The 14743-nt window shown below is 44.1% G+C and overlaps 1 protein-coding gene across 1 annotated transcript in view; it reads right to left on the bottom strand.

Moving 5' to 3' along the window:
* vipr1b (vasoactive intestinal peptide receptor 1b) overlaps positions 1-14743 on the bottom strand; it is a 207728-nt gene that overhangs the window by 112098 nt on the left and 80887 nt on the right. The window contains exon 4 of the mRNA XM_031836478.1: positions 3920-4017. Coding sequence (XP_031692338.1) covers positions 3920-4017 — 98 coding nt within the window. The remainder of the gene's footprint in view (positions 1-3919; positions 4018-14743) is intronic.

Genomic DNA, 14743 nt, shown 5'->3' with positions numbered 1-14743 from the left:
AAGGTATAAATATTTTTATGTATGGAATTCTTGGAGCTTACTTACGTTGACAATTCAGGGCAGGCGTTTGTTTGTAGGCACTTTGTTTCGGAGCCCCATGGGATGGTTCGAGCTCAGTTATACCTCGGAGTATCTGCGTGAATGCTTCAGAATCTATAAAACATTCGACAATATTAAAGCTATAATCACTTTAGCTAATATTGCCTTGTTATACGGTAAGCATACTGATCCTAATGATTGTTTAATATTTCTATAACATCCCACGCTTTTCAAACAATTCCCCACAACAATCAAATCTAATAAAGATTTATTTCAAGAACTCACCTTGCGATAGATCCATTAGACTGTTTTCCCCGATTATCTTTTTTAACGCTTCAGTCCGATAACGATTCTTGGAGTTTCTGGAGGTGCTGTTTGCATCGGAACTAAAACGCTGCTAACATTGCCCATGGTTTCTAGCGCTTTTGTACCCTACGACCTAGAGAAAAACCCCTGAATGATTTTTTTACATAGCATTTGGGGTTTGTCGTTTTTTTCGGGCTATACCCCCGCCCATGGTATATTTGACACATTTCAAACACATGGTATTGGGTGTGTCTAAACATTAGGATCCTTTTGGAGCTTCTAAAATCTCCGGGGTGCTAGCACCTAGATGCATGGGGGTGTGTTGTTCTCGACATCGCTGGGATGAATGACTTTTTAGCCCACCTAAAAAAAATAGTTTTATGAAAGGCCTTTAAGATTAGGAGTCGTAAGACACAATATTATTGTTGGGGGGTAGGCATCTGTTTTGCAGGCTAGTGTAAACCTTGGTTTCAAACGACCCACCAGGCATGCAAGGGTATTTTTTTAACAAACAACCCGCCCCCCTTTTTCTGTTTTTGAAACACACACACACACACACACACACACACACACAGCCACTACAGAAAACTCCCTCACGCACATGCGCGCGCACATGGCTTTTTCCGCAAGATTTTTCTCAGGGACAGACTGCGCTAAGAGTGAACAAACGCGAGAGTTCATAACGTGGTGAGATTCTGATTTTAAAACCATTTATTTCATTCAAAATATTTAGTACATACATTTTATATCGTTACATTCTTAAGGTATTTTACGATGCCTTTCTTACAGATCCTGGGAGCTTATGCAACCAACCGCCATTGTCCGTGTCGAGTTCACCCTCAAAAGGCAAGGCTCTCTTGCTATGTCCATCAACACATGGTAAGTTTTCACTCCAGGGGTAGATCCGCCGTCGGGCCTTTTGGTCTTGACTCTGTCTCAAGGAAAGCCTCGCCCAGCGCTTTAACTGTTCCCCATTTTGGAAGAGAATGTCCAGCTTATTCATAAGTGTTATGAAAATTGGATAATCCACCCATTTAAAACTAAACACAGGAATAAAAAAGTTTACATGTTTGCGGGCTCTGGAAGCTACCGGAGAATTGACAGACTTTGTAGCATTAGCCTTATCATAAAGGTCACAGGCTAAAATTGTCACTTTGTTGTCAGGGCTATAGTCCATTGAAGCAATTCTTAGAGCCTTGAGATCACTGCGGCCGCAGACCTGTTCTTCCAACGCATATCCTGGCACATTTGTAACACTTAGGACCTGTTCAATTTTACAAAGAGCCAGCCTGATGTTTAGCCATTCTCTCATCCCCAGAGCCGGGGGAAAACTCCCAGGTTTTGCAGGATAAAGGGGTTTGGGTCCACGGTCTGTGAATATCTTTACCGTAGAATCCTCCGGGTGGAATATGTAAGACATGTGGCCCTCACTCGTACCCAAAAATCCTTTAAAACATTCTGGAGCTTCACACAGAACTTCTTCAAGGCTTTGGTCACTGGGTTCATGACAAGCCGAGCATAACATCCCTAAAATTGGCATAGGTGTCATTTTTGTTTAATATTCAGGGGGGTTATCATGTACAGTCTTAAACAGGTATTGTTCAGCGGCTTTATAAGGGGCCTTAACCAACCCAAACCGTGAGAAACAGTAACAGGTTGACCTGACACATGGTCCCTTACTCAACCCAGGGCATGCACCCTTCTACAGGACATAGGGTCATAAATCATTACATAGGGTCATAAATCAGGCTTGGGTCATCAATCATTAACGGCCTGTCAAAGGGACCCTTACTCACCCCATAGCCCCCACCTAACCAGGCTTGTCTATCAGGCTTGGGTCATCAATCATTAACGGCCTGTCAAATGGACCCTTACTCACCCCATAGCCCCCACCTAACCAGGCTTGCCTGACCAGAAGACATGCACACGTCATCACTACATAGGGTTCACATAGAGTTCACATAGGTTCACATAGGGTCATCAATCAAAATTTTGACCCGTGACATCTACTCTATTCTCTCTGATGGCATACCACGAGAGAGAAGGGAGAGACCGAGCTGAGAAGAAGGACCGAGCCAAACCTACGTGGAGGCCACATAAAAGGAGCACGATGGCACACCACGAGAGAGAAGGGAGAGACCGAGCTGAGAAGAAGGACCGAGCCAAACCTACGTGGAGGCCACATAAAAGGAGCACGATGGCACACCACGAGAGAGAAGGGAGAGACCGAGCTGAGAAGAAGGACCGAGCCAAACCTACGTGGAGGCCACATAAAAGGAGCACGATGGCACACCACGAGAGAGAAGGGAGAGACCGAGCTGAGAAGAAGGACCGAGCCAAACCTACGTGGAGGCCACATAAAAGGAGCACGATGGCACACCACGAGAGAGAAGGGAGAGACCGAGCTGAGAAGAAGGACCGAGCCAAACCTACGTGATTTTCTGTCTTAGTAAAGTTGTGTTTGCTGACTAAAACCTCCCTGTCTCTGTTTTAATCTCTGCACGCTCACACTATTGTTTAGGTAGGAGATGGCAGTGTGGGGTGCATTTGATAATGGTCGTCTATGGATCTGTCGTATGCAAATTGGAGTGGGTCCAGGGTGTCTGGAATGATGGAGTTAATGTGTTCCCTAACCATCCTCTCAAAGCACTTCATGATTACAGATGTGAGTGATACAGGGCAGGAGTCATGGTGAAGCACTGGAGTTCTTGGGGACAGGATTGATGGTGGTCATCATAAAACATGTGGGGATTAAAGACTGGAACAAGGAGAGGTTGAAAATTACCGTGAATATGCCTACCAGCTGTTCAACGCATGGGCTGAGAACGTGCCCTAGAACATCATCCAGCTACCTGGCCTTGCGACTGTTGACCTGATTAAAGACCTTACTCACGTTGGCCTCGGAGAGCGAGATTGCCCAGTCCTTTGGGTATGACAATAGCAGGTAATTACCTGAAATTTACTCAATATGACTATAGTAGGTAGTTACCACCTGAAGATATTCAGTATGACTATAGTAGATAGTTACCACCTGAAGATATTCAATAAGACTATTGTAGATAGTTACCACCTGAAGATATTCAATAAGACTATTGTAGGTAGTTACCACCTGAATATATTCAATAAGACTATAGTAGATAGTTACCACCTGAAGATATTCAATAAGACTATTGTAGGTAGTTACCACCTGAATATATTCAATAAGACTATTGTAGATAGTTACCACCTGAAGATATTCAATAAGACTATTGTAGATAGTTACCACCTGAAGTTATTCAATAAGACTATAGTAGGCAGTTACCACCTGAATATATTCAATAAGACTATAGTAGATAGTTACCACCTGAAGATATTCAATAAGACTATTGTAGATAGTTACCACCTGAAGATATTCAATAAGACTATTGTAGATAGTTACCACCTGAAGTTATTCAATAAGACTATAGTAGATAGTTACCACCTGAAGTTATTCAGTATGACTATTGTAGATAGTTACCACCTGAAGATATTCAATAAGACTATAGTAGATAGTTACCACATGCAGATACTTAGTAAATCTATAGTAGGTATTTACCTGAAGACACTCAATATGACTATCGATGTGATGAGGGAGATAAGGGAGATGCTGTGTCCAACAGTGTAACCAATTTTCACCTGCCAGAAGAAGTTCCCCTGAGAAACACACACAACAAACATTAGTTAATTTTATAAATCACTTTGGATTATTCATATTTCCAACATACATGATCTCCTGCCGCGCTAGGATCCAAGAATTTAGCCAGGAGTTGATGGACACAGTGTTTAGCCAGGACTTGATAGACAGTGTTTAGCCAGGAGTTGATAGACAGTGTTTAGCCAGGACTTGATAGACAGAGTGTTTAGCCAGGACTTGATAGACAGTGTTTAGCCAGGACTTGATAGACAGTGTTTAGCCAGGACTTGATGGACAGTGTTTAGCCAGGACTTGATAGACAGTGTTTAGCCAGGACTTGATAGACAGTGTTTAGCCAGGACTTGATAGACAGTGTTTAGCCAGGACTGGATGGACAGTGTTTAGCCAGGACTTGATAGACAGTGTTTAGCCAGGACTTGATAGACAGTGTTTAGCCAGGACTTGATGGACAGTGTTTAGCCAGGACTTGATAGACAGTGTTTAGCCAGGACTTGATGGACAGTGTTTAAATCAAATCAAATCAAATTTATTTATATAGCCCTTCGTACATCAGCTGATATCTCAAAGTGCTGTACAGAAACCCAGCCTAAAACCCCAAACAGCAAGCAATGCAGGTGTAGAAGCACGGTGGCTAGGAAAAACTCCCTAGAAAAGCCAATACCTAGGAAGAAACCTAGAGAGGAACCAGGCTATGTGGGGTGGCCAGTCCTCTTCTGGCTGTGCCGGGTGGAGATTATAACAGAACATGGCCAAGATGTTCAAATGTTCATAAATGACCAGCATGGTCGAATAATAATAAGGCAGAACAGTTGAAACTGGAGCAGCAGCACAGTCAGGTGGAAGTTGAAACTGGAGCAGCAGCATGGCCAGGTGGACTGGGGACAGCAAGGAGTCATCATGTCAGGTAGTCCTGGGGCATGGTCCTAGGGCTCAGGTCAGTTGAAACTGGAACAGCAGCATGGCCAGGTGGACTGGGGACAGCAAGGAGTCATCATGTCAGGTAGTCCTGGGGCATGGTCCTAGGGCTCAGGTCCTCCGAGAGAGAGAAAGAAAGAGAGAAGGAGAGAATTAGAGAACGCACACTTAGATTCACACAGGACACCGAATAGGACAGGAGAAGTACTCCAGATATAACAAACTGACCCCAGCCCCCCGACACATAAACTACTGCAGCATAAATACTGGAGGCTGAGACAGGAGGGGTCAGGAGACACTGTTTAGCCAGGAGTTGATGGACAGTGCTTAGCCAGGACTTGATAGACAGAGTGTTTCGCCCAGAGTTGATGGACAGTTGGAAGAGCGAATGAAATGGTACATGGGAAATCCCAACTTCGCCTGAGTCATACAGGCAGAAGACATATGCTCCTGAGTCCATGAGAACTAGGGCTGTCGCCGAATGCAAGCCATTATGATTGCATTTTCATTGACTAGAGTCAACCTTCCCAACAATCACATCACTAAGGTAAGGACCCTGGGACTGAACACCTTGTTCTTCATGGTACGCAAACCAAAAACTGATTTAATGTGTCATTCAGTTATGTAAAGAGTCATGTCATCATGGAATGATCTGTACCAAAGGTTTTAGATTATTTTTACATAGGTATTCCTCTTGTCCAGATGGGATAGGGCAGTGTGATTGAGATTGCATCGTTTATGGACCTATTGGGGCAGTAAGCAAATTGGAGTGGGTCTAGGGTGTCAGGTAGGGTAGAGGGGATATGATCCTTAAATAGCCTCTCAAAGCACTTCATGATGACAGAAGTGAGTGCTACGGGGTGATCGTCATTTAGCTGAATTACCTTAGCGTTCTTGGAGACAGGAACAGTGGTGGCCATCTTGAAGCATGTGAGCACAGCAGACTGGGATAGTGATGGATGGAATATGTCCGTAAACACACCAGACAGCTGGTCTGCGCATGCTCTGAGGGATTCTGTCTGGGCTGGCAGCCTTATGAAGGTTAACAAATGTAAATGTTTTACTTACGTTGGCCACGGAGAAGGAGAGCCCACAGGCTTTGGTAGCGGGCCGTGTCAGTGGCACTGTATTGTCCTTAAAGCGAGCAAAATAGTTGTTTAATTTGTCTGGGAGCAAGAAGTCGATGCCCGTGATGGTGCTGGTTTTCTTTTTGTAATCCGTGATTGACTGTAGACCCTGCCACATACCTCTTGTGTCTGAGCTGTTCAATTGCAACTCTACTTTGTCTCTATACTGACGCTTAGCTTGTTTGATTGCCTTGATGAGGGAATAACTACACTGTTTGTATTCGGTCATGTTTCCCATCGCCTTGCCCTGGTTAAAAGCAGTGGTTCGCGCTTTCAGTTTTGCTCAAATGATGCCATCAATCCACGGTTTCTGGTTAGGGAAGGTTTTAATTGTCACAATGGGTAAAACATCACAGATGCACTTGCTAATAAGCTCGCTCACCGAATCAGCGTATATGTCAATGTTATTGTCTGAGGCTACCCTGAACTTATCCCAGTCCACGTGATCAAAGCAATCTTGAAGCGTGGAATCCGATTGGTCAGACCAGCATTGGATAGACCTGTGCAAGGGCGTTTCCTGTTCTAGATTCTGTCAATAGGCTGGGAGCAACAAAAAAGAGTCATAGTCAGATTTTTTCCCGAAGGGAGGGCTTTGTATGCATCGCTGAAGTTAGAGTAGCAATGATCCAGAATGCTACCAGCTCGTGTTGTGCATTCGATATGCTGATAGAATTTAGGAAGCCTTGTTCTCAGATTAGCTTTGTTAAAAACTCATTTTTCAACCACTCCACATATTTCTTGTTAAAAAACTATCGTCGTAGGCAGAATCTTAGCTTGTCAACGATTGTCAGATGTCTTGGCTCGTTCAGTGTGACATGGTCTAGGTTTGCCGATTAAGTACTGCTACGCGCAATTGTCGGCCCCCGACAACGTTCTGTCACTATTAGATTTTGTTGCAATTATCATGTAGTGATAATGTAGTGATAATGTAGTGTGTCTGGTGTAACGAGCTGATCCTGGTGACTGACCAATAGGAACACGGCTGGCACTGAGTATGCACAGCCACATGAATATAATAGGTTTGATTTAAATGCTTATTGCTGTGCAAGAAGAAAGATTTCCATAATAATCTTGTACCTACATCTGAAATTAGGCTACCTGATGAGATTTTGATAGATGAACAAAATCGGCAATCAAAATAAACGTACTACCACAGCGACCGTGCTATTTTGGGAAGCCTGTTTGTTTCTGCCCTTGCGGACAATGATTGTAGCCAGAGTTCAGTATAACTGCTGTACAATGCAGTATAATTGCAGATGGAGTGCAGTATAACTGCTGTACAATGCAGTATAATTGCAGATGGAGTGCAGTATAACTGCTGTACAATGCAGTATAATTGCAGATGGAGTGCAGTATAACTGCAGTATGTTGCAAATACTGTGTCCAAAGTAACACCGTGTTTGTTTTACTCCAGTAATTTTTCAGCATAACTGAAGTTACAGTGCAGTACTACTACTCGCATGTATTCCTCAATGCTGCGTCCAAAATACCACAATATGGCAAATACATGGCAAATATCAATCAAACTGGATGGACATCAGAATTAGATGGGAGAGGTTGAGGATAGATGGAAGTAGAAGCCTAAGTGTTGTTGCCCATTAGTTTACTGCAACTAGGGGAGGGGTGGTAGGGTTAACGGAAAATAATATAGGAAAATATATTTTTAAAATATATACATATGTATGTATTTATAGTACCAGTCTAAAGTTTGGGCACACCTACTCAAGAGTTTCTTTATTTTTACTATTTTCTACATTGTAGAATAATAGTGAAGATATTGAAACTATGAAATAACACATATGGAATCATGTAGTAACCACAAAAAGTGTTAAACCTATTTAGTGTGAGTGTGAATGTGTATGTGTGTGTTTTGTATGTGTGAGCATATGTTGTGTGTGTTTGTGTGTTTGTGTGTGTGTTAGAGAGTCGGTGTAGTATGTGTGAGTGTGTGGGTCCAGTGAGAGTGCATAGAGCCAGCACAAGAGAGTCAGTGTAGTATGTGTGAGTGTGTGGGTCCAGTGAGGGTGCATAGAGCCAGCACAAGAGAGTCAGTGCAAAAAAAAGGGGGTCAATGTATATAGTCGGGTAGCCATTTGATTAACTGCTCAGCAGTCTTATGGCTTGGGGATAGATTATAAACTGTTAGGGAGACTTTTGGTCCCAGACTCCGGTATCGCTTGCTGTGCGGTAGCAGAGAGAACAGTCTATGACTTGGGTGGCTGAAGTCTTTGACTTCCTCTGACACTGCCTGGTATAGATTTCATGGATAGCAGGGGGCTCAACCCCAGTGATGTACTGGACCATACGCACCACCCTCTGTAGTACCAAGCAGTTGCCATACCAAGCGGTGATGCAGCCAGTCAAGATTCTCTCAATGGTGCAGCTGTAGAACTTTTTGAAGATCTGAGGGCCCATGCCAAATCTTTTCAACCTCCTGAGGGGAAGAGGCGTTGTCGTGCCCTCTTCACGACTTTGTTGGTGTGTTTGGATCATGACAGGTCCTTAGTGATGTGGAAACCGAGGAACTTGATGCTCTCGGCTTGCTCCACTGCAGCCCGTCGATGTGAATGGGGGCATGCTTGGCCCTCCATTTCCTGTAGTCCACGATCAGCTCCTTTGTCTTGCTGACGTTGAGGGAGAGATTGTTGTCTTGACACCACATGGCCAGGTCACTGACCTCCTCCCTATAGGCCGTCTCATCGTCATCTGTTATCAGGCCTACCATCATCCACCATCATCCACTAAACTGCCCACTGCACTGAGGATAGGTAACACGGTCACCACCGATAAATCCATGATTATCGAAAACTTCAACAAGCATTTCTCAACAGCTGGCCATGCCTTCCGCCTGGCTACTCCAACCTCAGCCAACAGCTCCGCCCCCCCCCCTCCCCCGCAGCTACTCGCCCAAGCCTCTCCAGGTTCTCCTTTACCCAAATCCAGATAGCAGATGTTCTGAAAGAGCTGCAAAACCTGGACCCGTACAAATCAGCTGGGCTTGACAATCTGGACCCTCTATTTCTGAAACTATCCGCCGCCATTGTCGCAACCCCCATTACCAGCCTGTTCAACCTCTCTTTCATATCGTCTGAAATCCCCAAGGATTGGAAAGCTGCCGCAGTCATCCCCCTCTTCAAAGGGGGAGACACCCTGGACCCAAACTGTTACAGACCTATATCCATCCTGCCCTGCCTATCTAAGGTCTTCGAAAGCCAAGTCAACAAACAGGTCACTGACCATCTCGAATCCCACCGTACCTTCTCCGCTGTGCAATCTGGTTTCCGAGCCGGTCACGGGTGCACCGCAGCCACGCTCAAGGTACTAAACGATATCATAACCGCCATCGATAAAAGACAGTACTGTGCAGCCGTCTTCATCGACCTTGCCAAGGCTTTCGACTCTGTCAATCACCATATTCTTATCGGCAGACTCAGTAGCCTCGGTTTTTCGGATGACTGCCTTGCCTGGTTCACCAATTACTTTGCAGACGGAGTTCAGTGTGTCAAATCGGAGGGCATGCTGTCCGGTCCTCTGGCAGTCTCTATGGGGGTGCCACAGGGTTCAATCCTCGGGCCGACTCTTTTCTCTGTATATATCAATGATGTTGCTCTTGCTGCGGGAGATTCCCTGATCCACCTCTACGCAGACGACACCATTCTATATACTTCCGGCCCGTCCTTGGACACTGTGCTATCTAACCTCCAAACGAGCTTCAATGCCATACAACACTCCTTCCGTGGCCTCCAACTGCTCTTAAACGCTAGTAAAACCAAATGCATGCTTTTCAACCGTTTGCTGCCTGCACCCGCACGCCTGACCAGCATCACCACCCTGGATGTTTCTGACCTTGAATATGTGGACATCTATAAGTACCTCGGTGTCTGGCTAGACTGTAAACTCTCCTTCCAGACTCATTTCAAACATCTCCAATCGAAAATCAAATCAAGAATCGGCTTTCTATTCCGCAACAAAGCCTCCTTCACTCATGCCGCCAAACTTACCCTAGTAAAACTGACTATCCTACCGATCCTCGACTTCGGCGATGTCATCTACAAAATTGCTTCCAACACTCTACTCAGCAAACTGGATGCAGTTTATCACAGTGCCATCCGTTTTGTCACTAAAGCACCTTATACCACCCACCACTGCGACTTGTATGCTCTAGTCGGCTGGCCCTCGCTACATATTCGTCGCCAGACCCACTGGCTCCAGGTCATCTACAAGTCCATGCTAGGTAAAGCTCCGCCTTATCTCAGTTCACTGGTCACGATGGCAACACCCATCCGTAGCACGCGCTCCAGCAGGTGTATCTCACTGATCATCCCTAAAGCCAACACCTCATTTGGCCGCCTTTCGTTCCAGTTCTTTGCTGCCTGGGACTGGAACGAATTGCAAAAATCGCTGAAGTTGGAGACTTTTATCTCCCTCACCAACTTCAAACATCTGCTATCTGAGCAGCTAACCGATCACTGCAGCTGTACATAGTCTATCGGTAATTGTTTACTCCATGTGTAACTCTTTGTTGTCTGCTCACACTGCTATGCTTTATCTTGGCCAGGTCACAGTTGCAAATGAGAACTTGTTCTCAACTAGCCTACCTGGTTAAATAAAGGTGAAATAAAAAATAAAAAAATAAAATAAAATAAAAATAGCCCACCCATTTTTACCTACCTCATCCCCATACTGTTTTTATTTATTTACTTTTCTGCTCTTTTGCACACCAATATCTCTACCTGTACATGACCATCTGATCATTTATCACTCCAGTGTTATTAATCTGCAAAATTGTAATTATTCGCCTACCTCCTCATGCCTTTTGCACACAATGTATATAGACTCCCCTTTTTTTTCCTACTGTGTTATTGACTTGTTAATTGTTTACTCCATGTGTAACTCTGTGTTGTCTGTTCACACTGCTATGCTTTATCTTGGCCAGGTCGCAGTTGCAAATGAGAACTTGTTCTCAACTAGCCTACCTGGTTAAAAGGTGAAAAAAATAAAATAATAATAATAATAATAATAATGGTGTTGGAGTTATGCGCAGCCAGGAAGTACAGGAGGGGACTAAGCACGCACCCCTAAGGGGCCCTCGTGTTGAGAATCAGCGTATTAGATGTGTTGTTGTCTACCCTCACCACCTCAGGGTGGCCCGTCAGGAAGGCCAGGGAGGCATAGTTATTTAGGATACCCATTAGCAATTGCACATGCGGTAACTACTCTTCCTGGGGCCCACATAAAACATACAAATACATGATGGAGCTGTCTGCCGTTTTACGGGCTCCTAACCAATTGTGCTATTGTCATTCGCATGAATGACACACAAAATCCCTGTCATTTGCGCGAAGAAGAGACGGAGGTATCGGGGACGTAGATCGGAGTGCCTTGTAAGGATCTGACGGCGAGTGAGTAATCCCCCCTCTACCATCAGTCCTATTAGCCAACGTGTAATCATTGGATAACAAAATGGATGAGCTCCGATCAAGACTATCCTACCAACAGGACATTAAACTGTAATATCTTATGCTTCACCGAGTAGTGGCTGAACGACGACATAGATAACATACAGCTGGCTGAGTTTTCAGTCCATCGGCAAGATTGAACAGCTGCCTCAAGGGGTGTATTAAGGAAGTCTCAAGGTTTTTCTCGCCTGAGGTAGAGTACAGTATCTCATGATAAGCTGTAGACCACACCATTTACCAAGAGAGTTTTCATCTGTATTTTTCGTAGTTGTCTATTTACCACCACAAACTGATCCTGCACTATGACGACACTCAACGAGATGTATAAGGCAAAAAGCAAACAAGAACATGCTCATCCAGAGGCGGTGCTCCTAGTGGCTGGGGACTTTAATGCAGGGAAACTTCAATCCGTTTTACCTCATTTCTATCAGCATGTTAAATGTGCAACCAGAGGGGGGGAAAAACTCTAGACTACCTTTACTCCACACACAGAGAAGAGTACAAAGCTCTCCCTCGCCCTCCATTTGGCAAATCTGACAATAATTCTATCCTCCTGATTCCTGCGTACAGGCAAAAACGAAAGCAGGAAGTATTAGTGAAATGCTTAATAAGGAAGTCGTCAAGGAAGAACTATTGGATATAAAACATTATGACCAGGAATACGACTTTCCCGAAGCGGATCCTTCGGTCGGACCTCCACTCTGGACATGGGATCTTATCCCAGAGGCTAACCCAAAACAACGGGATCACTGCAGGAGACTTAGAGGGCGAGCACACCATCCACCGCTTCCGAGCATATTACTCACCAATTTCCAATCTCTAGATAACAAGGTAGATGAAATTAGGGCACAAGTTGGTTGTATGCCTTATGATTAACAACTCATGGTGTAATCATAACAACACACAGGAACTCAAGACTTTTTGTTCACCTGACCTAGAATTCCTTACAATCAAATGCCGACCGCATTATGTACCAAGATAATTCTCTTCGATTATAGTCACACCCGTTTATATCCCCCTTAACCTTTCTAGCGCAGCGGAACCCCTCGACAACATTCCGCTGAAAAGGCAGTGCACGAAATTCAAAACTATTTTTTTGAAATATGTAACTTTCACACAAGTCAAATACCCAAAACAGCCAGGGGAATATCCGCCATTTTGGAATCAACAAAATTAGAAAGAACACCATAAATATTCACTTTGATGATCTTCATCAGAAGGCACTCCCAGGAATCCCAGGTCGACAATAAATTACTGATTTGTTCCATAAAGTTCCATCATTTATGTCCAAATAGCCACTTGTTAGCATGTTCAGCCCATTAATCCATCTTCATGAGGCGCAGGCACTTCATTCAGACAAAAACTCAAAAAGTTCCATTACAGTCCTTTAGAAACATGTCAAACGATGTATGGAATCAATTGTTAGGGTGTTTTTAACATAAAACATCAATAATGTTCCAACCGGAGAATTCCTTTGTCTTCAGAAAAGCACTGGAACGAGTGGTAACTCTATCGGGAGCGCGCGTCATGAGACCAAGGCTCTCTGCCAGACCACTGACTCAAAGAGGTCTCATGAGCCCCTCCTTTATAGTAGAATCCTCATTCAAGTTTCAAAAGATGGTTGACATCTAGTGGAAGCCTTAGGAAGTGCAACCTCATCCATATCGTAGCCTAGTGGTTAGAGCATTGGTCTAGTAACCGGAAGGTTGCGAGTTCAAACCCCTGAGCTGACAAGGTACAAATCTGTCGTTCTGCCCCTGAACAGGCAGTTAACCCACTGTTCCCAGGCCGTCATTGAAAATAAGAATGTGTTCTTAACTGACTTGCCTGGTTAAATAAAGGTAAAAAAAATATAAAAAATGCCAATGTGTATTCGGTAGGCCAAGCTTTGAAAAACTACAAACCTCAGATGTCCCATTTCCTGGTTGGTTATTTCTCAGGTTTTCGCATGCCATATGAGTTCTGTTATACTCACAGACATCATTCAAACAGTTTTAGAAACTTCAGAGTGTTTTCTATCCAATACTAATAATAATATGCATATATTAGCATCTGGAACAGAGTAGGAGGCAGTTAACTCTGGGCAAGAAGTTTACATACACTCAATTAGTGTTTGGTAGCATTGCCTTTAAATTGTTTAACTTGGGTCAAACGTTTTGGCTAGCCTTTCACAAGCGTCCCACAATAAATTGGGTGAATTTTGGCCCATTCCTCCTGACAGAGCTGGTGTAACTGAGTCAGGTTTGTAGGCCTCCTTGCTCGCACAAGCTTTGTCAGTTCTGCCCACATATTTTCTATGGGATTGAGGTCAGGGCTTTGTGATGGCCACTCCAATACCTTGACTTTGTTTTCTTTAAGCAATTTTGCCACAACTTTGGAAGTATGCTTGGGGTCATTGTCCATTTGGAAGACTCATTTGCCACCAAGCTTTAACTTCCTGACTGATGTCTTTAGATGTTGCTTCAATATAGCCACATCATTTTTTACTCATAATGCCATCTATTTTGTGAATTGCACCAGTCCCTCCTGCAGAAAAGCACCCCCACAACATGATGCTGCCACCTCTTTGCATCACGGTTGGGATGGTGTTCTTCAGCTTGCAAGCCCCCCCTTTTCCTCCCAACATAACAGTTATATTTTTGTGTCATCAGACCAAGGACATTTCTCCAAAAAGTACGATCTTTGTCCCCATGTGCAGGTGCAAACCGTAGTTTGGCTTTTTATGGCAGTTTTGGAGCAGTGGCTTCTTCCTTGCTGAGCCATCTTTCAGGTTATGTCGATATAGGACGAATTTTACTGTGGATACTCGTTTCCTCCAGCATCTTCACAAGGTCCTTTGCTGTTGTTCTGGGATTGATTTGCACTTTTTGCACCAAAGTACATCCATCTCTAGGAGACAGAATGCATCTCCTTCCTTAGTGGTATGATGGCTGCGTGGTCCCATGGTGTTTATACTTGCTTACGATTGTTTGTACAGATGAACGTGGTACCTTCAGGCGTTTGGAAATTTCTCCCAAGGATGAACCAGACTTGTGGAGGTCTACAGTTTTTTTTTGTGGAGGTCTTGGCTGATTTCTTTTGATTTTCCCATGATGTCAAGCAAAGAGGCACTGAGTTTGAAGGTAGGCCTTGAAATACATCCACAGATACACCTCCAAATGATGTCAATTAGCCTATCAGAAGCTTCTAAAGCCATGACATCATTTTATGGAATTTTCAACTTA

The sequence above is a fragment of the Oncorhynchus kisutch genome, linkage group LG11 (genome assembly GCF_002021735.2).
Source record: "Oncorhynchus kisutch isolate 150728-3 linkage group LG11, Okis_V2, whole genome shotgun sequence".
Classification (NCBI taxonomy): Eukaryota; Metazoa; Chordata; class Actinopteri; order Salmoniformes; family Salmonidae; genus Oncorhynchus; species Oncorhynchus kisutch.
The sequence above is the reverse complement of the archived record's forward strand: the minus strand, read 5'-3'. Positions and strand labels throughout refer to the sequence as shown.